Raw genomic sequence first — 21811 nt, forward strand, 5'->3', positions numbered from 1 at the left:
CACTCCAGATCTCCACTCTTACAATTGTGTCAGCCATCTAAGATCATCTGTCACTTGGCCACAGAGAATGGACAGCTCATGTCAGTGTACTGTTTGCCACAGAACTTCTCACTTTGTAGGCCCTTTGTCAGCACTGTTTACCCTGTGGCTTGTATTCTCCTCAGATTAGGACCTACCTTGGATACTATATGTATCTGGAACTTAGTTATGGCTTCCTTTGACAAGCTTAGGCTGAAGGAGTTCGCTTTTAGATGGTATGGAAACTACTTCCTCCTCCAGATACTGTCTGAAGGGTGCCCAACTCAGTTCTAACTCTTGTCCTTGTAAAGGGCAGGATTTGAGGGACTGTAGAAGTAACTTACAGTGCTCAAGTCAAACTCGGATGGTACTTTGATGTTAGTCACTGACCCCAGTGTTACTGGAGTTCTTAGGGCAAGTCTGGCCAGCTACCATCCTCTCAATATGCCAGTAAGAAACAAAATAAAGAGAAGAGGGAGTATTAGGTGTGGCTACACTGGAAAGAAGAACAAATAAAAGGGTTCAGTGATACCCCACCCCAAGTCTATTGTGGGAGTACTGAGATGAGGTTTAAATACAGAGTAAGAGCTATGTACAATTAAGTGATCCCGGAAAATCATAGTCCTGCCTGTTACCTGCCCACCACAACCTTGACTATCAGTCCTGCAAGGGGCTCCAATAAGTTGCCAGACTCTCTTCTTAGGAGGCCAGTTCCTCCTCTGGCTGGTATTAGGGCTTCAATCTTTTCCTTCCTCCAGCATGAGATTCCTTGGAAGCTTTTAATTCTTTGGGACCTGGTGTTTCAAAGGTCTGACAGCTGAAGGGATAAACACAAGTGACTTTTTATACCTCTGACCCAGTGGTTGCACCAGCATCAGCCTGGCTGGTTGCTCGTACACTCAGGGAGAGAGGTTAATGTGTAAGAAAGGGAACTTGAAAAGACTCTTTCCCAATATCTTCTCTGGTGTCAGTCAACTAAATTCAGGAAAAGCTAATATTCTCACATCAACCAGATATCTAAGACACTTTTACTTCCCTACTTCTATCTCGTCTTCATACCAAATAGTGTGGAACAAGAATTTAAAACTCCTCCATTTCTTCCTCTGAGACAAGGTTTCTTCCTCACCATGTAACTCTGGCTGGCCCAGTGCACATGAGGCTGGCCTTGAACTCACAGATATCCATCTGTTTCATACTCAAAGCAATTTTCTTGCCTTGAACTCACAGAAATCCCCTCACTTCCTAGTGCTGGGATTAAAGACAAGTGCCACCACACCCAGCCTACAATTGCTTCTTGAATGAAAGGAATCAAGGGAAAAAAAGACCATGACCCTAATTAGGATCATAGCTAAATATTCTATAAAAATCCAGTAAGAATTTTCCATCATTCAACTTTTACCCACCTGAAAAGGCTTCAGGAATGTTTCTTCCATTGCCAACCTGCCATACTCAGTGAAAAGCTGGGAGAAGAATCCAAGAGAGAAGGTTGGGGAGGGAGAGGAGAAAGAGATGAAATTCGTTTACTTGTTGGGTTTCTTCTATTCATTCCCTAGCTGTAACAGAGTGCTACAGTATTAAGATTACATAATAATCTCAGGAAAAACATATTCATTATATAAAGCAAAGCTATAGTAATTACATATCTAAAAATTACAAACATAATACATCGTTAGAAGAAACTTCCACTTTAAACTTATCCCTCTTTCTTATCCATGTGTGCTTCATGTGTGCAAGCAACTGTGGGCACTGAGTGCTAAGCACTTGCTCCAAAGGTAGACCGCAGCCCTAAAACTCATGTCTTTAATATAACAAATATAGAATGGAAGCACATGTGAAATGACTTTTCAAAGTAGGACTTACCTTGGCTTAGAGGGCCATAATACACGTACATAATACATATAGTCCAAGGAAATTTAAAGGTACAACGACCTGGGTTACAAAATTAAGCATTTGGCTTTAAAAGTAGGAAATTAAGTGAACTGTCTTCTCTTATTTTTTTAATTGCTTACAGTTAAGAACACGAAGCACGAGGAGAGTTTTTGTTTTGGCAAATGCAAAATTCTAGTGAACACAGGCCTTTCAGAGATGACTGATGGGGCTCCAGGCTGGTTCACTGTTTCCCACATGACACAGGATGAGCTCCTTTTACACAATGGCTGGTAAGTCACCCAGCTTGTGGAGTTAAGGGAGAACGCTGGTACCCACCCCTTGCTCCTTTACAATGTCATCCCAGCCTCATTCTGCCACCCATACAGGGCAGTAAAAATCAAGAAGCAAAGAGTAATTACTAGAGACTTGTTAGAGAGATGAGCTCAAAGTCTAGAAGGTATGTCTAGAAGGTGAATGGTCCAGTGACGGTACACTATTATCACACTTGTGCACTGACATTCACAGTCACTTGAGAGCAAGGCATTGTCATTTACAGGAAAAAATTTAAATGATCAAAATATCCTGTTAGTTCAGGATCACTGGCACAAATTATCCTTTTGTAGAGATGGATAAATACGCCATTGTGCAATGGCACCATGTCATTCACTAGAAAAGTAGCTGGCTGTGTTATGAACTTGCTTTTATTATGGAAGCATATCCAGTCTGTGTTATGAACTTGCTTTTATTATGGAAGCATATCCAGCCATTATTCTATATCTCACCTATTTGTCATAATGATCAATGTGAGGTACAGAATCTGTGAGAGGGCCACGCCGGAGGAGACTCCACGTGGTGCGTCCAATGCCACGGGTTACTTTGCTCTACTGTCCTTTATATCTAGTAAGGCTTCACATTTCACTACATGGGCTTGATACACATATTAAGTAAAATTTTATGTAAAACACATAGAGAGATATCAGAGGAATAGAAGCTTTGCTACCTACTCATTAACTTGAGCTGAGACAGAAAAGAATACTACTACATACATGAAAACATCTCTAGAACACACTGACTCTTCTACTTGAGACTCCAACTTCTTGGTGAGTGGGAAGAACACAGAACCCAGCCATGTGTTCTTACCCCATCCTACCACTGACTGGATGACCACAGGAGCCTTGCCAAGTCACTTATCTTTCCATCCTCACTCTCCTCATCTCTGAGTCATGAAGGTTAGTTAGGTACCACCACAGTCTCTTTCAGATCAGATCTCAAGTAAAGTTCCAAGTTGTCCCCCCGCCTTCTCTAACAGTTCTGCGCCACAAGGCCCACAAGGAAATAAGTCTGGCTTATACAGACACAATACAACAAGTTATCAAGTTCTTGACCTTAAGATTTGACACTGAAATTCAGATACTCTACACTGAAGATTCCTTGTCCCCTCTGACTTGCCATATACTCTCATATATTCAGCACTGGGAACAAGCAGGTTTAGAAACAAGGAATACAGAAACAGCCATACATGACTGGACAAGAAACCTGGCATCAAGATGACCCTTATGTGGTCATGTGTCTAAAATCTCCTGTAATTCTGGTCTGCGTGTCTGAAAGACCACCAGATGCACAAAAGGTTCTTTTACCTGGAGATGTTGAAGATCATCCTCCTGTACATTTTGGGATAAGTTGTAGACCTTGATTGTGGGATTAGAAGTCAAGACAGGAAGACAATCAGCATCATTCTAAGAACTTCGTTGTTCTGTTTTCATAAATGTCAATTATTATACAATCAACTTTCCTACATACATTTATGAGACCCAAGAAAGGAGGTTTCATCATATTGCTCAAACTGTAGTCTCCTGCCTCAGCCCCTCATAAAGCAGTGTTTACAGAAGTGGTCTTCCTGCCCAACTGGAAAATTGTTTGAAAAATTACAACTACCTCCCTCTTCATAATTTGATGTTTATGTCCACAGAAAGTCTCTCCCCACAGAAGTTAGGTCCTGAATGTCATGTTCACAAATTTATGTTCTTGCCTCTTTCTCTTTCACTACAGCATAGTATTAAGATGACATCGTGTTTTCTTTTTTTTTCCCTTTCAGGTGATAACATTAGTAACTTTAAAGATAAATTAATGATGCTTATATGTTTACATATTGACATAAACAGTATCCATTTGTACTTATTTAAATAAAGAATTTTCTCAGGTAATAATTTAAAATAGTCATTACTTGACAGTATTTCTATAAAAAGATTCAATGCTTTCAGTTCAAATATAAATAGTAAATGATGAGTGGTAAAAGCAAAGTTAAACTGGCTTTAATTGGCTTGTACAACTGATCTTTTCTATTGATTTTAAAGAAAACAGATATTAAGTCTGTACTTTAAAGATTCATTGAAGAAGCAGGGTTTTGAACTACAGTAATAACCTGTAGTTCATAGATAGCTTTCTGGTGGCAATCCTTTAAAATTACCTTTTTCATCTATGTGTAATAATTTTTCCTTGTGTGTACATGTATATACCACATATTGTGTCAGGTGCTTGCAGCAGTCAGAAGAGAGTTAGATCCACAGGAACTAACTAGAATTGTGGATGGCTGTGAGTGCTGGGAACTGAACCCAGGTCTTCTGCAAGTATAACATGTACTCCTAATCTCTGAGCCATCTCTTCAGCCCCAACAGGTAGATTTATTTTGAAGCATCAACCATGGCTTATAACTATAACTTTTATGTTAAATTCATTTATTTAAAAATTCAGTCCACACTTCCTCTTCCTTTGTACAGTCTGGGAGGTGCTGACCAGAGACACCCTGGCTGCCTGCTCAGTAACTCCAGGTCCCCATCTGCACATGACCACAGCCTGGACTTACCCTATTTTGCCTTCTCACCTTTAAAAACTTTGGAAAACTTCTGCTTTGTTTCTTCACTGTCTTCTCTCCCTGCTCTCTTCAACAAGCAGAAACATCTAGCAGTAGTCCTTAAACTTGTCTCAGCTGTACACTAACTTTCAGAACAATTTAGAAAGTCTATAAAACCCCATCCCCACTCAATAGTACTTTTGTTAAAGAGAAAGAAAAAGAGCAAAAGAGGGGAAAGCTTTAAGTACACATGATGTATATATAAATTTAAGTGTTACATCTAAATAAACTGTTTTTTTAAATCTATGAAAATGGCTTTTACATTTAGGAATAACTTCATTGATAATGTAAAATAACAGTGTATGTTTATAAATCCTGTTTCACTAACAAGTTACAGTAGATTGTCCCCAAATCTGCATATAAGATTTTTAAATTGTCTTTTTTATTATTGTTGGTATGTGTGATGTGTGCACATAGGGGAAGTATGGCATGCATGACCGGTGTTCGGAGGTCAGAGGGCTGCGGGGGGGTGGAGGGGTCTACTCTGTTTCCACCTTTGCACACATTTTGGCAATTGGGTCAGGTTAACAGATTTATATAGCAAGCACCTTTACCTGCTGAGCTATCTCACTGACACAAGATCGTTCTTTTCTTTCTGAGACGGGGTCATATGTAGACCAGGCTAGTATCAGTCTTATTATATAACCAAAGATGACTTTTAACTCTTGATCTTCCTGCTTCCATCTCCTCAGTACAGAATAACAGACATTCTCCACCACACCTGGTTTATTTGATGCTGGAGTTTGAATCCAGGACCTTGTAAATGTAAGGCAAACACTCTACCAAGTGAGCTACACCCCTAGCTATAAAATTTATTATTCTAATTTATTCTAAACTTTAACAGAAAAGGTAACAATAATAAAGCCACTTTGAACTAAAGCAGGCAATGTAGAAAACTGATAATTGGTTATACTACCATAGCCTATAGTGACAATGGCTATTTGTGTGGAGCTGATTGAGAACACATATGATTTGCCATTCTCTCTGTCTCACTGCCTCATGTATATACAAACACTATTCATGAATTTTAGTTAACGAAACATCCACAAATAGATTTGCTTTATTCCATACCTGTATTGAGCTTATCATTGTGCTAAGGGCAAATACTGTGGCCGAATCTCTCAAAGTTGACTGACTGTCAAAGGTTCCCTGAGTATCCATCAGTAGCACCGCAACCTACAGGAAAGTAGAGTACATTACTGACATTGTACTGAATATCCAGAGCACCAGGGTTACCATAACATTAACAATGAAAGAACTAAACACATCTATTATCAATAAATACTTAAAAGGTAACTTCTTGTATGTGCCATGAATACCAAAAAAATAAAAAATAAAAGAATATTAATTAACTGCTGGGTACAGTCACTTTTAATTTTCTCTGATAATCTAAGATTAAAAACCTAGCATTGGGACAATGTAAAAATATCAGCTTGTTATCTGCTATTTTGTGTTCATTATGATTTTTGACTCCAGAGATTACTAAAGAGTTAAACAGGGATCATTCAATAGGACACTACCCTGACCCTTGTAGCATTCATTATGTGAAATAGCCAAATCAATTTTCAAAAGACCATTTCAAAGTTATCATTGAAAATACAAATTTAACTTTATTTAAAGAGTGTCATACCTTTTTACCATCAAGCTTATTGATGAGGAAAACTTCACTCCATATCTGGATTCCTGTGGTTTCTCTTTCAGATCCACCTCTCCATGAAAATCCAGTCAATGGTTCATTGTAATCTCCAACCCAGTCAACAGATTCCTATAAATTTAATAAAGTCTATGATTCAGAACTGGGTAAGTTTTTCCTCTTATCCTTTTCAACCCTTTTTTTTTAAGTCAAAAGGAAAAACGTTGCATATCTGTTACATTGAGACAATCACTTTATTCACTCAAAAGTAATTACAGAGGAACAACCATCTGCTATGGTTTATGTGAGGTTCTGGCTAACATCATTACAATTTATGCACATACACATGTGTATAATATATATGTATATGTCAGAATGGAAATGTATATAAAATAGAAGTAGAAACGTAGGAAATGGAACAGCTGTTTATTTCATTCACCTATTCATTCATTTACGTATATGTGTGCCTGATGTGAGTATACACATATGTGTGCAGATGCTAGAAGAGGGTATTGGAGCCCTTCTAGCTAGAGTTACAAGAGCTTCTAGACTGCCTAACATGGGTGTTGGGAATTGAACTCTGGTCCTTTGGAAGAGCAGTGAGCACTCTTAAATGTCTAAACTATCTCTCCAGAACAATTAATCTGTGATGAGGTAAGACTTCAAGGAAAAGGTGATATTAGAAGACTATTTGGGAACTGTCCAGATAAACACCTTGAAGAAGACATTCAAAGAAATAAAGAGTCAAGAAAAGAACACAGTAAAGAAAGAAGGAAGGAGAAAGGAGGAGATGAGTAAAGAAGGAGGAATGTTACCTAAAGACATACACAAATGCTTTGGACAGGGGCTGAGCAGAAGTACCTGATACAGATGTTTATCCCAGAGGGAATCACCATCATAACTATGAGGACAGAGATTATTCTAGAGGTAGTAAAGAGCTAGTAAGGGAGATAAGTAACAGAATGCACCAACAAGAAGGTTACTATAAAAGTCAACACATGCTTCTGGGTCTGAACCCTGTTGAAGACGGGGAGGTTGATCTCAACAGAACGCTCATGAATAGCCCATCTATGTTAAGTACAATAACACCTTTGGTATATGCTAGAAATCAGGGTTTAAAAGAGTTATGCTTGCTTTCAAAGACTGAATTATTTTTGTGCTTCTGTTCATTAATTGTTTGAACACTGGATAAATGTTAGCCTCAAAGTTGTCTTAAAATACTTCATATATAAAAGATCAAACTAAAAATGTTTAACTGTGCTATAAACACACAGGTCAAGCCCTTTTGCCATAGTCTTGTCATGTGGCTCAGCCTGGCCTGGAACTTGCTATGCAGTCTAGGCTAATTTTTTTTTTTTTTGAGACAGGGTTTCTCTGTGTAGTCTTGGCTGTGCTAGAACTTGCTTTGTAGACCAGGCTTATCTGTAACTCATGCAGATACACCTGCCTCTCTGTCCCAAGTGCTGTGATTAAAGGTGTTTGCTATTATGCCAGGCCAGCTATTAACTTGTAATTCTTCCACCCCAATCTCAAGGCTTCAGAACATAAAGTTCTTCAGGAGATGTATCTCTTCTACTTTAACACTCCATGTTTGTATTGGAATTCATTATGGGGGAAATGCCAGAATGTCTGCCTTTGCCAACCTCTAGCCTTGTCCTAGTTTCCCATTCACTTTTCTGCACTTGGTATAGCCAAGGTCCTTAAGAGTTGTGTTTCTGTACCACATGATTTTGTCAGACACTGTCAGCTGCCTCAAGTAAGGATGGACAAGGTAAGAACAGACTAGGAAAGGCTGAAGGAATTTTCTGGGGGGGAATGGCAGTGCTCTGTTTTGAGTTCTGGGCTCCACAGGGATGTGTATTTATAAACATAAACAAGTGCATATTTAATATTTGTGTCTCTCTGCATATATTTTATTTTAAAACAAATGCTATAAGAATAATGTATAATTTATATTGAAAAATGTAGAAAAAGTACAGACATTAGCAATTTAATTTGAAGTTTTTCAGTATCATGAAGTGATGAATGGCTAGGAAGAGCAAGTACATACAGATAAAGAAGATAAACCCAGACACTAATGTCAGTGGAAGAATGCAGACACTGGCACCCAAGCACTCACTGTCAAATCCCGTTGCCTCAAGCTCTATGAATGTCATCATAAACATTGTGAGGAGAAGAAAACACTGTGGGAAAATTATTAAAAAGAAAAATTCATGATAAAAGCTACTTGATATTTTAAAACTGTAACAATTCATCTTTATATCACTATACTAATATTTTAAAGAGTAAAAAGTAAGTTATATCTTAAGGTAAACGCAACACAGTAGCATCCAGGTAAAACCATGTGTGTGGTTAGTTTCCAGAGCACAGGTTGGAATAGCTACACAACAGCCTTTACACAGGCACCCATGGTAATAGAAACAGAACACAATGTGGAGAGGCCCCGGGCACAAATGATTTTAGGGCCCTTCCCTACCTGGTTGTACATGTACCGCAACATGAAGTCCATCAGGAAGGACTTTCCTTTTCTAAAAGCTCCAGCGACAGACACAGCAACCACCTCCTTGTCTCTGACGGCCTCAGACAGAAGGATCCGGTTCAGTGCAGCCTCATCTAACTCAAAGGAATGGTCATCTTTGACGATGAGGACTTGGACAGGCCCTGCCTTTCTCACTGGCTCCTCCTCTTCTGAGCTCCAATCACTTGACTTCTCTGAAAACCCACCTGTTGAACAAAGTATCAATTACTTCAACCTAATTATTTCACAACGCCAAGATATAGGTGACTCTCATATAGAACTGGGCATGTTCATTCTAGTCATATGTTTTATATCATTCAGACCATGCCACTTAGGCCAGACTTGTCTTCCTGGTCATGTGATGCAATTGATCATTATTTTCTTCTTAAAATGCTCTAAGTCTAAGTCAATACAAAGTTCTTTACTAAAGAAAAAAAACTAAGCAAGCACTTAAACTTTTAGAACCGATGAATCTCATGATTATATTTTACATCTGCCATCCTCTAAGAGTAGGCTTGGTTATTTAAACAAATATTCTTTGCAATGTTTCTCTGTGTCTATGCATGAATGTATTGAGAGTACACATGCACATCGGTGTACATACAGATGGAGGTCACTGGACTTTATTACATATCTTCCTCAATCACTTTGTACCCTATTTTTTTTTTTTTTAGACAAGGCATCTTACTGAATCTGGAACTCACAGATTCAACTAGACTGGCAGGCCAGCAAGCCCCAGGGATCTTCCAATCTTTACCTTCCTAGTACTGAGCTCATGGGTGAGTATCACCATGCCTTGTTTTTGTATGGTTGCTGGAGATAAAACTCAGGCCCTCAGGCTTGAATAGAAAATTAATAACTGACTCCAAAAACTTGTATTCAGACATTTACATGCATGCCAACACTCATATCATTAACATGTGTATGCGTGGGCATACATACATACATACATAAATACATACATACATACATACATATTGTCATTTTTATTTATGTGTTTGGTATGATAGTATCCTCTGTGTGTGTGTACGTGTGTATACCATGTATGTGCAGGTGACCATAGGTGTCAGAAGAGGGCATAGTATCCCTGAAGCTGGAGGTATAGCTAGTTGTGTGCCACCTGATGTGGGTACTGGGAGCAGAGTTCAGGTCATATGGAAGAACAACAAATGCTCTTAAACACTAAGCCATCTCTCCAGATACCATATTTTAACAAACAAACTAACAAACAAACAAACAAATAAGAAGAATCACCCAGAAGACCACAACTTCAGAAGCCAATCAAGAGACCAAATTTAAGAACTCATGAGTTAGAAAAGAGTTAAGATAAACACTAAAGCATAGGGTTTTCAATGAAATTACAGCAGAAATATTTCCAGCCTGAGGAAGAAATGAACATCCAATCCTAAGAGGCATTTAGAATGACAAACAGAAAACACAGAAACAACATATACTCAACAGTAAAACTACTGCACGAGCAGCACATGTGCACATCTCAACTCTTCACAAATTAATACTGATGTAGAGCAATTGTTAATTTAACAATTAGTCAGGTAGTGGTGGCGCATACCTTTAATCCCAGCCCTTGGGAGGCAGAGGCAGAGGCAGGCGGATTTCTGAGTTCGAGGCCAGCCTGGTCTACAGAGTGAGTTCCAGGACAGCTAGGACTACACAGAGAAACCCTGTCTCGAAAAACAAACAAAAAACAAACAAGCAAAACAATTAAATTTAATAAACTTTATTACAGTCTTATGTATTTAGTACTTTGCTATGATTCATAAACTCCTTATAAAAATCTAAAAATACATCTATTGTGCTTTAAAGTTTTACTTTTGGTGTTTAAGTTCTGCCAGGAGTTGATACTTGCATAAAGTATATAATAGAAATCAAACTTTTCCTATTATTAATAGTACTCTATCTTAGTAAAGCCTCTCTTGTCTAATTAATATTAGTTTAGGCTATTTTAACCCTTTGGAGCTAGATATTATACTCAATATGCAAAATTTGTTTTTTAATTAAAATTGCATTGTTCTGTTAGGCATGGTGACAATCCAGTAACTGGGGAAGCTGAGGCAAGAGAATCTTTAATTTGAAATTAGCCTGGGCTTTGTAGTAAGAAAAGGGTTCCTATGCCCTCTTCTGGCCTCTTCAGGCACTGCATACATGTGATGCACAGACACAGGCAAAACACTCATATACAGAAAATAAAAGGAGAGATACAACTACCAAACACTACCTTGGTCCTGTGTAGGCTCAATGCCCAAGTGTAGGGGAATTTGAGGGCAGGGAGGCGGGAGTGGGTAGGTGGGTGAGGTAGCACCCTCATAGAAGCAAGGGGAGGGGGTATGGGAGAGGGGAGTTTCTGGAGGGGAAACCAGGAAAGAGGATAACATTTGAAATGTAAATAAATAAAATATCCAATAAAATAAATAAATAAATACATAAATAAATAAATAAATAAATAAATCCTTTTTAAAAGATAATACCAAGGATTGTGCTAGTTTAGTAGAGTGGTGGTTAGAGCTTTTCCTCTAAGATTCATGACTTCATTGTCCCTGAGTAGTAGGTTTTCAGTACCAGGAATGGTTCCCCTCTTGTTGAGCAGGTCTTAAGTACAATTAGAGACTTGTTGGTTAGTACAAGTTATGTGTGCCAGCATAATCTCATTTGTTCTCATACCTGCAAACAGAAGGAGTCCACACTCCTGCCTTATCAAGGAAACTTCTCTTTACAATAGATGAAGACCGCAACAGAAAACCACAACCAAACTGTAGTGTTATGGAATAGCCCACTCCCAGTGGATCAGTGGATACATCTACCAAACACACCCACAGCCACAGCCACAGCCACAGCCACAGCCACAGCCACAGCCACACCCACAGCTCAGGGAACATTATGGAAAAGAAGGCAGAAAGGTTGTAAGAACCAGAGGACCATGGAGTTTGCTGTGAGATATTATGTAATATCTCATTATATATTATTTACTCTTTATTCATAACCCTGCCTTTTCATGGTGCACACTGAAACCTGTGGCCACATCCCTAGACCCCTAGGTATTATGTAATATCTCACAGCAAACTCCATGTAATATCTCCTAGTAATATCAAAAGCAACAATCATAAAGTCTCACCAACATGACTGCCCAACATGAGCTGAACAAGGATCACATCAGCACACATGTCAGAGTGGACAGAAAAGTCCATGAGGTCTCAATCCTACAAAGAACTTCAAGCAACTAAGAAATTCTGAGACCAGGAGGAACAGCCTTCCCTATGGACAAGCACACCAAATAGTTATCCAGTATCAAATGGTCAGTCCTGATACATACATTATAAACAGGATATACTTAGGAATATATGTATATGAATATAATAACCATTAATGAAAAACAGGCCATGAATATGAAAGAGAGCATGTAAGTACATGGGAGGGCTCAGTGCGGATGCCATGCAGGGCAGGAGGAGCTGCAGCGGGCAAGTGAACTTCCTGAAGAAGGCCCACTGTTCTTCACAGCTTTGATGGATGTATCCTGGAGAGGCACAGCCCCAGGAACTTTGTCTCAGGATTACTTCTGGCTACTGATGTGCCTTCTCATGTTTGTTATTGCTATATATCTGGCATGGTGTGACTGCATATGGGGAAACTTCCGCTGCCTATATAGCTTAGTGTGGTTACTTCTTGGGTGATAGCCTACTCTATTGGGCAAATTTTCCTATAGATCAACATGAAGATGAACTTTCATGAGATAATATTGTTTAGATGAATTAATGATTTTACAGAATTCCTGATTTGATTTAAATAGTTTTAGGAAGTCAGAGTAGTTGATAGAAAGTTTAAGAAGATGATTTAAGTTGTTTTGCCTAAAAAATAATAAAGTTAGACTAAAAGTAGAATTCCCTCCCTTGTAGAATAGTAAGTAAAGCCTGCATAGGTTAGACAGGAAGTGCAGTGAGCTTTCAGGCGTTACAAGCATGTAATTGAACTTGGAAGAGAAAAAGGCTTGGGACAAGTTAATGATCAAAGAAAACATTCATCCTAAGTTGACTCTGAGTCCCTGAATCTTGTGCTGCAGGGATGTGGCCACAGGTTTTGTTGTGCACCATGAAAAGGCAGGGTTATGAATAAAGAGTAAACAATCCATAATGAGTATGAGAATAGACAGCAAATAATTTGCCAGTTTAGGTGAACAAGACTTCAAAAATAAGACATAAGATAGATGGTGATCTTTTTTTGGTAAATGAACAATATTATAGACTGGCTTGCTTAAACTCTGTTAATCAATGACAGAAGAACTAGTGCTTTGGGATTGTGTTGAGCTTGTGGAGAGAACACTAGCTGCAAAATGTTTAGTTAGGAATAAGTTTCAAAAGATCACATAATCAATAATCTTTTGTAATTCCCTTCTGGGTAATGACTTTAATCTATTTTTTGAAGAATATGTTTTTGTGGTGATTGTTTTTAGAGAATATGTAACTTGTGGTTATCTTTTTTTCTCACATAGAATACTCTGTCTTAGGTGGTTAACAGAAAGGTCAAGAGGAAAAAAATAAGGTTGTTGGAGTCAACTTGTCGGGAGTTTGCTTCATCCACCAAATATGTATATGGGTATATATATGTTATATGTGAAGTTTGTTGGAGCCTGCACGTTGGAGTTTACTCCATGTACTAAATATGTGTTTGTGTGTGTGTGTGTGTGTGTGAGTGTGTGTGTGTGTGTGTGTGTGTGTGATTCTCCACCCTCCATCTTTCTCTTCTCCTTCTCTGGAGTCCCAAAGAATTTAAAGAGTTCAGAGAGTTTCTTTTTCATGCTGGACCTAGTGAATCAAGTTTTATTCCCTCAGAAAAAGTCTGCTGAGTGATCAATGGTTGACTTCACACTTGGCCACAATTCACCCTGCGGTGTCTAAGCTGGCAGCATCTTAGAGGGAGGAAAAGGAAAAATACTGAAATTATATTATAAGCTGAAAAATAAAAAAGGAGTTCGAGGCCAGCCTGGTCTACAGAGTGAGTTCCAGGACAGCCAGGGCTACACAGAGAAACCCTGTCTCGAAAAAACCAAAAAAAATAAAAAAATAAAAAAATAAATAAAATAAAAATAAAAAAGATAACACTGTACACATATAAGAAAGAAAACAGAAAAGCAAGTGCTGACAAGAACGTGAAACCAAGAGAGTGCTAATACTTTCCATGTAGGAAGGCAAGACTGTACAGCACATGTGCAAAGTTTCTTTCTCACAGTTGCATACCCAAAGACTCAGAAATACGACTTGTAAAAACTTACCCAAAGTAAATGAAAACCAAAAATTTATCCACAGATGTCTACAGTAGCTTTATTCATATTATTTAAAAATTTAAACAGTAAACAAATGTTCCTCAGCTGGGGATTAAATAAACAAACTAGTATATTCATACAATGGGATATTATTCATGGATAAGAGGGAATAAACTACTGATTCATGCAACATGGTTTAACCTCATAAATCTCACTTAAATAGCAATACGTTACGGTCCCATTCATATGAAAAGCTAACCAAAGGCTAAGTAAATTAGTGGTGGCCAGAAGTGGAATAGAAGAAACTGACTACAAAGAGAGGAAAAGGTATATGGAGTAATGCAAAGATTATATTCTGATTACAGTCTCATAACATGATTGTACAAACCTATCGAAGTCATAGGATAGTATACTGAAAGCATGAATTTTACTTTATATATTAAGCTTCAGTTTTTGAGTAAGAAATGTTACTTTATATAACATTATAATTGTGATGCATTTGGCAATAAACTTAAGTGATATGTTGGTACACAAAGTGCAATTGGAGTACCTTTGTAATGGGTGAGAAAATGTTAGATTTGCAGTATTTGCGAAGTGCCATGAGACACATGCTACTACCAAGGCCTGTTGCATCTGACTGTGGAGATAGGAAAAAGAGCACACAGTCAGCCATCATGATGCCAATATACGATAAAAGTACTTTAATATATCTGATTTGCAAAGGTCAAGGATGTGACAGTTCCTTGCATGGTTGGTCAGTCACTGCAGGAGGATAGTAAAATGAATACAGCATCTTATCTAACAGGAGAGCAAATAACTGTGAAGAGTGTAAATGTATATATCTTCCAACTTAGAGGTGATTTCAAGGAATTTATTTCACAGATATAATCACATAGATACAAAATACCAGAAAGCAATATAAATATCCTTCAAATGAGAGTCTGCTCCATCAACTGTGGCTTATTCACCTATGAAGCATAATACAGCTGCAAAGAATGAGGAGACTCATTTGGAATAAATGCCCCTGCATATTCTAATAATTCAAGATATAGCATAGCATGTACAATATGTATAACTATGAGAAATGTTTGCGTGATTGGGGGCTTGTGGGGTAGGAAGGAGTAACGGCTTAGATAGAATGGGTTGACAGGGTTACCAGGGGTCAGATCAGTCAGAGAAAGATAAGAGATGTGGGAAGAGTTGAAACACGGTGGGAATTGGGAATATGGAAAAAAGAAAAACCAGTGTCTGTTTGCCTGCTTATCATTCCTGGCTCTGCCTTTGCAGGGCAGAAGTGGATAACATAGGTAAGTCTGACTTGTAGGGGGTTGTTTGTTTGCTTGTTTGTTTATTCTCTTCACAGTACTGGGTATGAAACATTTTATTTTGCAAAACAGGCACTCTACCACTAAGCCATCCTTTACCCCAGCCCTAAACGAAGATTTGTCTACATCAGATTTCTGCCTTCTTAAATATGTTTTCTTTTTTTTTTAAAGATTTATTTATTTATTATATATGAATACACTGTAGCTGTCTTCAGACATACCAGAAGAGGGCATCAGATCTTATTACAGATGGTTGTGAGCCACCATGTGGTTGCTGGGATTTAAACTCAGGACCTCTGGAAGTGCAGTCAGTGCTCTTAACCACTGAGCCATCTCTCCAGTCCTTAAATATGTTTTCTTAAACTAAACTTAATATCAATTCCCCAAACAATATTCAAATGTCAAAAGAGAAAAGGAAAGGAAACAGGTTAAAAACAAGCCAGGTAGGGAAAGCATTTTACTATGGTGGATACGGACAGATGGTTTACCAGCAGAGAACCGACTGGCTAAGGTTTGAGTATGCTTTGTCCCCTCTGAGACATGTTGAAATTTGGTTCCCACTGGAAGGTGGTAGAAAGTAATGAAGATATGAGAACTCTTACGAACATACTGTTGTCTTTCTTGAAGAACTCAGTGGATTCTCAGAAAGAGTGTGCAATGTTCTGCTTTTGCAGAACTAGATTATTAACAGCAAGAGTGGATTGTTAAAAACTGATGCTGTTTTAAAGATCTTAAATGTTAGTATAATCCCTCCCCATACTTTTCTCTCCCCTGTACCCCCATGCCCTCCTCCATTAATCCACCTGTTTACCCTTCAGAAGCTGATGGTAAGCCTGTATTACTGAGGTCACCACATACTTGAGTCATAAGATGTAAAGAAATCAAGCTAGTGCCAACCTGGAATCTTTATGCCTACCGGCTAGCTTTCACAGCACTGGAAGGTTCTAGGCACACAAACAGGGAAGCAAAGTAATCAACAGCCTTACCTAGCTATGTACTCTGTAAGCTACAATAACAACCAGGCAATATACATGCACTATACAATAGTGCTGTGAATGTTATGGGGGCAACCAGCCACTTTTCTGATCAGATATGATGCCCACTTCACAAGACAGAACCCAGGCCTGGTAATACTAACTGAGCCGAACCTGTGGCTGGCTAGGTCTCATGGGAGAACTTAGTTTTATTCTCCTGCTACATGTACAAAGTAATAAACTATCCCCTTAATTCTTATCTTTACATCCATAGATTAGTGTATCTCCCAACTCTCATCTGAGAAATTTCTTCTTGCAATAGATAGTAATTAATACAAACAGTCTCTATTGGTTATTACACAGAGAATAAAATACTTGAAGTTCTTAGCTCCACAGGGGACATCTATATCAAACCCTTTTGGCCTAGGGCAAGTATTATCATAACAGAGAGGCAATAGAGGCAAGAAAGATTGTAAGGGCTAGATGCAGCAAAACAGTATTTGCTAGATGTGACAGGGTCCTTGCACACAGAACTCACAGCAGCTATATGACTACATGAACAAGACCTGAATAAGATCAAGTTAGTGAAGTCCCAGCAAGAATGGGGCTTATGAAGTCGCATTCCTGGCTGAGGCGCTATTGGCAACTGATGGCTGCTGGAAGAGGGATGTGGGCTCTGAGAAGCTTCTCCTGTTCCAATAGATGGTCCTTTACCCACGCACATAGGAGGCACTAAATGGACTTGGTGGGTTCCAAAGCAAAGCACATGAAGTTGAGGGGGGGAAGGCGTGAGGGGTGGATAAAGGGAAATGGAGGGAAGGGAATTAGATTTGATCAAAATATATTATATAAAAAATAGTAAAGAAACGAGAAGCTGACCCTGATGTGCTGACTCTTTAACGTGACCCCTTGCGTTTCAGGTTTTCTGTCATGACACAAGAGCAGGCCCTCATTAGACATGGCCATCTGATCATGCACTTATTCATCTGAAGGAAGTGGGTCACAATACATCTTCTTTCTTCAAAAAATCATTTAGTCTCAGATATTCTATCACAACACCAGAAAATCGAGAAAGAAATCAATATACTGTTTTAACTTTTTGCACACTAGGTTTTGTATTCTAAGCAGGAAAAAATTTAATCTTATGTGAAATTTCTACGTCACTAGAAGCTGGTACTCAGCTATTGAATTTTGATATGCACAAAAATGAAACATTTAGAATGACCAGAGCAGATAATCATTATAATAGAAATTCTATCAGAAATTTTTATTGATTTTTGTAATTGTAAATTTAGTAAAAAGAAAAAAGGGAAATAAAGAAAGAAAGAAAGGAAGGAAGGAAGGAAGGAAGGAAGGAAGGAAGGAAGGAAGGAAGAAAGGAAGAAAGAAAGAAAGAAAGAAAGAAAGAAACTATAACCTATCTATACAGGAAATACTTAACCAAGAGAGAGAACCAACTTTGAGTACAGTGGGAATACTTTGGAGAAAATACAAGATGCCTAGGAAACTATCTTGCAACAAAACTGTAAAGGACTTACTTTTCTTTACAGTGTTGTGCCTATGACAGAGCCTGAGCATCTACTAAAGGACCGACCCTCAGTCTGAATAAGTGCTGAGAATGGTCCACAGTGCTGTAACACAGCAGACAGTGTTAACACAAAAGACAACTACAACGTGCTACTTCCTGAAGGTGAGTCTCAGAGCAAGAGCAGAGCTATGGGCTATAAAGAGATGGTGGTATATCTTAAAGTGCCACCATGTAGACATTTAGGTATTCTGCTTCTGCTGGTACTGCTGAGAATCAGGGTTAAGAGCAGTAATGCAGTCATGAAGCCTCAAAGCCTTGGAAAGAATATGGAAATCACTTAGCCCAATTTTTATTTATTTGGAAGCAAAATTGCATAAACCATCCAAAATATGCCAGTGACCATAAACACCTATGTATTTGTTTGCTCCTGACTTCACACTGAGAGAGAACACTGTGCGCATGCATACCTCAACAGAAAAAGTAAAGAAATGAAAGCAAAATGACATTTGAACTCCTCATAGGAATACAGGGGAAATCTTAGTTTTCCTAGCAAGGACACGTTAATTAAAAAGGAATAAACCTTTCTGGTTATTAATCATTAAATAAATACATATGTATGTATATATGTTTGTGTGCATGCACACATATGTAGACAGTATACATATACTTGACATTGGAATCAATAAAAATTAAAAATACATGTAATTTTTGCCCAAAACAATTCCATTTCCTTGAATATCTTCTAAGAAAATTATCAGAATGGTGCATATGTATTTATATAAAGACTGATAACAACATTTATATGGTGAGAAATCAGAAATAATCTAAAGGCCTAATCATAAGATACTTGTAAATAAATTGTGACACAGGTATTTTATGTGAAATATACAGTCATTTGAAGTAGCATTATAGAAAAAACTAATTATAAGAAAAACATTTATATTTTTAAGCAAAAACGCAGATGGAAAGTGAAATTCCTAAGAAGGAAAACAATCAAATATGCATAGACTTAGAGTACTTTAGAGTTGGCTTTAGGAGTACTTTCTTCCTATAGAATTATCCAACTCTCTGGTCACGTCTGAGTGAGCTACTCTGAGAAGAAAAGAGTGGTTATTCTGTCTGCAGTACTGTCTGCCCTGCTCAGGTCTCCCACTGTTCCCAGCTCTTCTCTGTGTGAAGAAACTGAAAACATAAACTGGAAGCTATAGCTCTTATGTAACTTAGTTTTTCTTAACAGAGTTCTAGTTTACATCTTGTCAAAGAAAGGCACTGAGGGTAGAGGGAAGACAGTGAAACAAAGTCACTGTCACTATCCAATAGAACTGGAGAAATGTAAGCCTTCACCCAGAGAGCCAGGTACTCAGGACAGAGTACTCACGCTCATGTAAGTTCTCCAACAACCACTATTCAAGAGATCATCAGTAATCAAGCAGGTAAGGGGATTCATTTTATAGGTAGCATTTGATAGGTTCACAAATGGAACCAGCAAACAAAATATTAAGATTTATGTTAGTATCAGACAAAAAAAATTTGAGGCAAAAATATTACTCTAAAGGCCTACTATACAAAAAGACTGAATTCATCAAGAAAACATGATACTGTCATATTGGTAAGTTCTTAATAGTTAAAAAGTATGTAAGTAAAGCTTAACAGAAAAGAAGGGAGGCTTGACGAATGTACCAACCAATCTGATAATTTTAAAATGTCAATCAGCTCATAGTAACTGACAGATAAAAAGACCAAACTTTACTAGTAAATGAAAGAGAATGAACTATGTATTGAGAAAGTCTGAGCTAAAAAGGGATATAGAAAATACATTTTATGGACAATTAGAAAGCATGGGCTGGGGACAAAGCTCAGTTGCCTGCTCTGTAAAGTGGGGACATGAGTTAAATATCTAGCCCACAAGAAAAAGCCAAACATGGTGATGCACATGTGTAATTTCAGCGCTAGCAAGATAGCGACAGGCAGATTCCTGGGGTTTGCTGCCCAGACAGCTTAGGCTAGTTCCAAGCCAAATGACAGAACTGTTGAAAAGCAAGACAAATGGTATTCAAGGAATGGCATACGGCTTGCACATGTACATGCTCGTGTGCATGCATGCATGTACACACACATACATACACACACACACACACGCACACACACACACACATGTGTGTGCCCGCACAAAATTAATATTATTTTATAATATAAAGTAAGCTTCAAAAATGTTCAAACTATTGAAGGTTAGAGAGATGGCTCAGCAGTTAAGAGTACTGGCTACTCTTCCAGAGGATCTGGGTTCAATACCCAGCACTCCCACAGCAGCTGACAATCATCTATGACTCCAGGGCCAGGGGATCTGACACTTTCTTCTGGCTTCTATGGATACTTCATTCATGTGATGCCCAGACATGTATTCAGGTAAATATTCATAGACATACTTTTTTTAAAATCTAAAATTAATTCAAACTATGGGTATTCTAGAGCAATAATTGCTTTAAATTATAGCTACTACCCATACTTTACAACTGAATTTAGACAACTGAATTTAAATACATTAAATATTTGGTTCCTCACTGTCACTTGGTCATATTTCACATGCTCAACTGCCACACTTGGCCTGTGGCTACTCACATTAGACCACTGCAGCTTCGGAACATCTCTGTTACCACAGAAGGCAATGCTGCTGCACAATACACATTCTGAGTAGAATAAAACCCAAGATACATTTAACAAACAGTAATTTGAGAAAGTCTATTTCATACACATGAGTACAACAAGAAACAACTGTGGATAGCTAATTAACCCAATGACAATAAATTACATCAGCATATTTTAGAACAAAATTTCCATTTAGAGAACAATTTATAGCCATGTATATGTATGTGTATATAGTGGGAAACTTGGGTATATCCTACAATTTTTAAGACAAAAATAAAAAATATATCAAAAAATAATATATGAAATTAGGTAAATACAACAGAAGATAATGAATAATTAGAGATATAAAACATACAAATAAAAAATTTAAACTAAGAAAAATAACGGAAACTAAGCAAATTGTGCTATGTGAATGAAATGGACAAGAAAGCTGTGACTATAGAAGTAATTCTAGGAAAACGAAAAAGCACTGATTACTCAATAACCAATACAGAAATTGAGTCAATAGTTCAAAATCTTATTAGAAGAGACAGCAGGTTAAGGAGATTTAATAGACTAGTTTCCTTGAACTGCATCACTATATTCACTTATATAAAATAATAGAAAAATAAATAGCCTCTGCTCATTTTTATAACCTTTTTGTAGTCTTGATAGTTTAATACTGAAGTCAAATAAAGAAAGTACAAAGAAAGAAATTTAGCTGTCAGTATGTTTGCAACTATCTTAATCAAATGATTAACAAACTCAGCAATGTGTTTAAAAAGGTAACAGCCTAAGTATTCTAGTTTTATTGTAAGATCACCAGATCGCTTTAATAGAGACTTAATAATGTACTTAAACATCCTAGTGAACTAAAGAAAAATTGTTTTGTTCCAATGAATGTCCAAAGCAATTGTTAATAAATCTGTTAAATTTCAATCATCAGTGATGATTCTAAAAAACTTTCTGAGTTCAATTCCCAGCAACCACATGGTGGCTCACAACCATCTATAATGAGATCCATTGCCCTCTTATGATGTGTCTGAAAACAGGTACAGTGTACTTATGTAAATGAAATAAATAAATCTTAAGAAGGAAGGAAGGAAGGAAGGAAGGAAGGAAGGAAGGAAGGAAGGAA

At 37.7% G+C, this 21811-nt stretch overlaps 1 protein-coding gene across 3 annotated transcripts in view; it reads right to left on the minus strand.

Moving 5' to 3' along the window:
• Window positions 1-21811, minus strand: part of Atl1 (atlastin GTPase 1) — a 69226-nt gene that overhangs the window by 24821 nt on the left and 22594 nt on the right. For all 3 annotated transcript variants that reach the window (XM_028782067.1, XM_028782082.1, XM_028782076.1), the window contains exons 3-7: window positions 8908-9155; window positions 6429-6563; window positions 5870-5974; window positions 3525-3575; window positions 1422-1478 (exon numbers count right to left, since the gene is read on the minus strand). In XM_028782067.1, coding sequence (XP_028637900.1) covers window positions 1422-1478; window positions 3525-3575; window positions 5870-5974; window positions 6429-6563; window positions 8908-9155 — 596 coding nt within the window. The remainder of the gene's footprint in view (window positions 1-1421; window positions 1479-3524; window positions 3576-5869; window positions 5975-6428; window positions 6564-8907; window positions 9156-21811) is intronic.

Source organism: Grammomys surdaster, unplaced genomic scaffold, assembly GCF_004785775.1.
Source record: "Grammomys surdaster isolate TR1022 unplaced genomic scaffold, NIH_TR_1.0 98, whole genome shotgun sequence".
Taxonomy (NCBI): Eukaryota; Metazoa; Chordata; class Mammalia; order Rodentia; family Muridae; genus Grammomys; species Grammomys surdaster.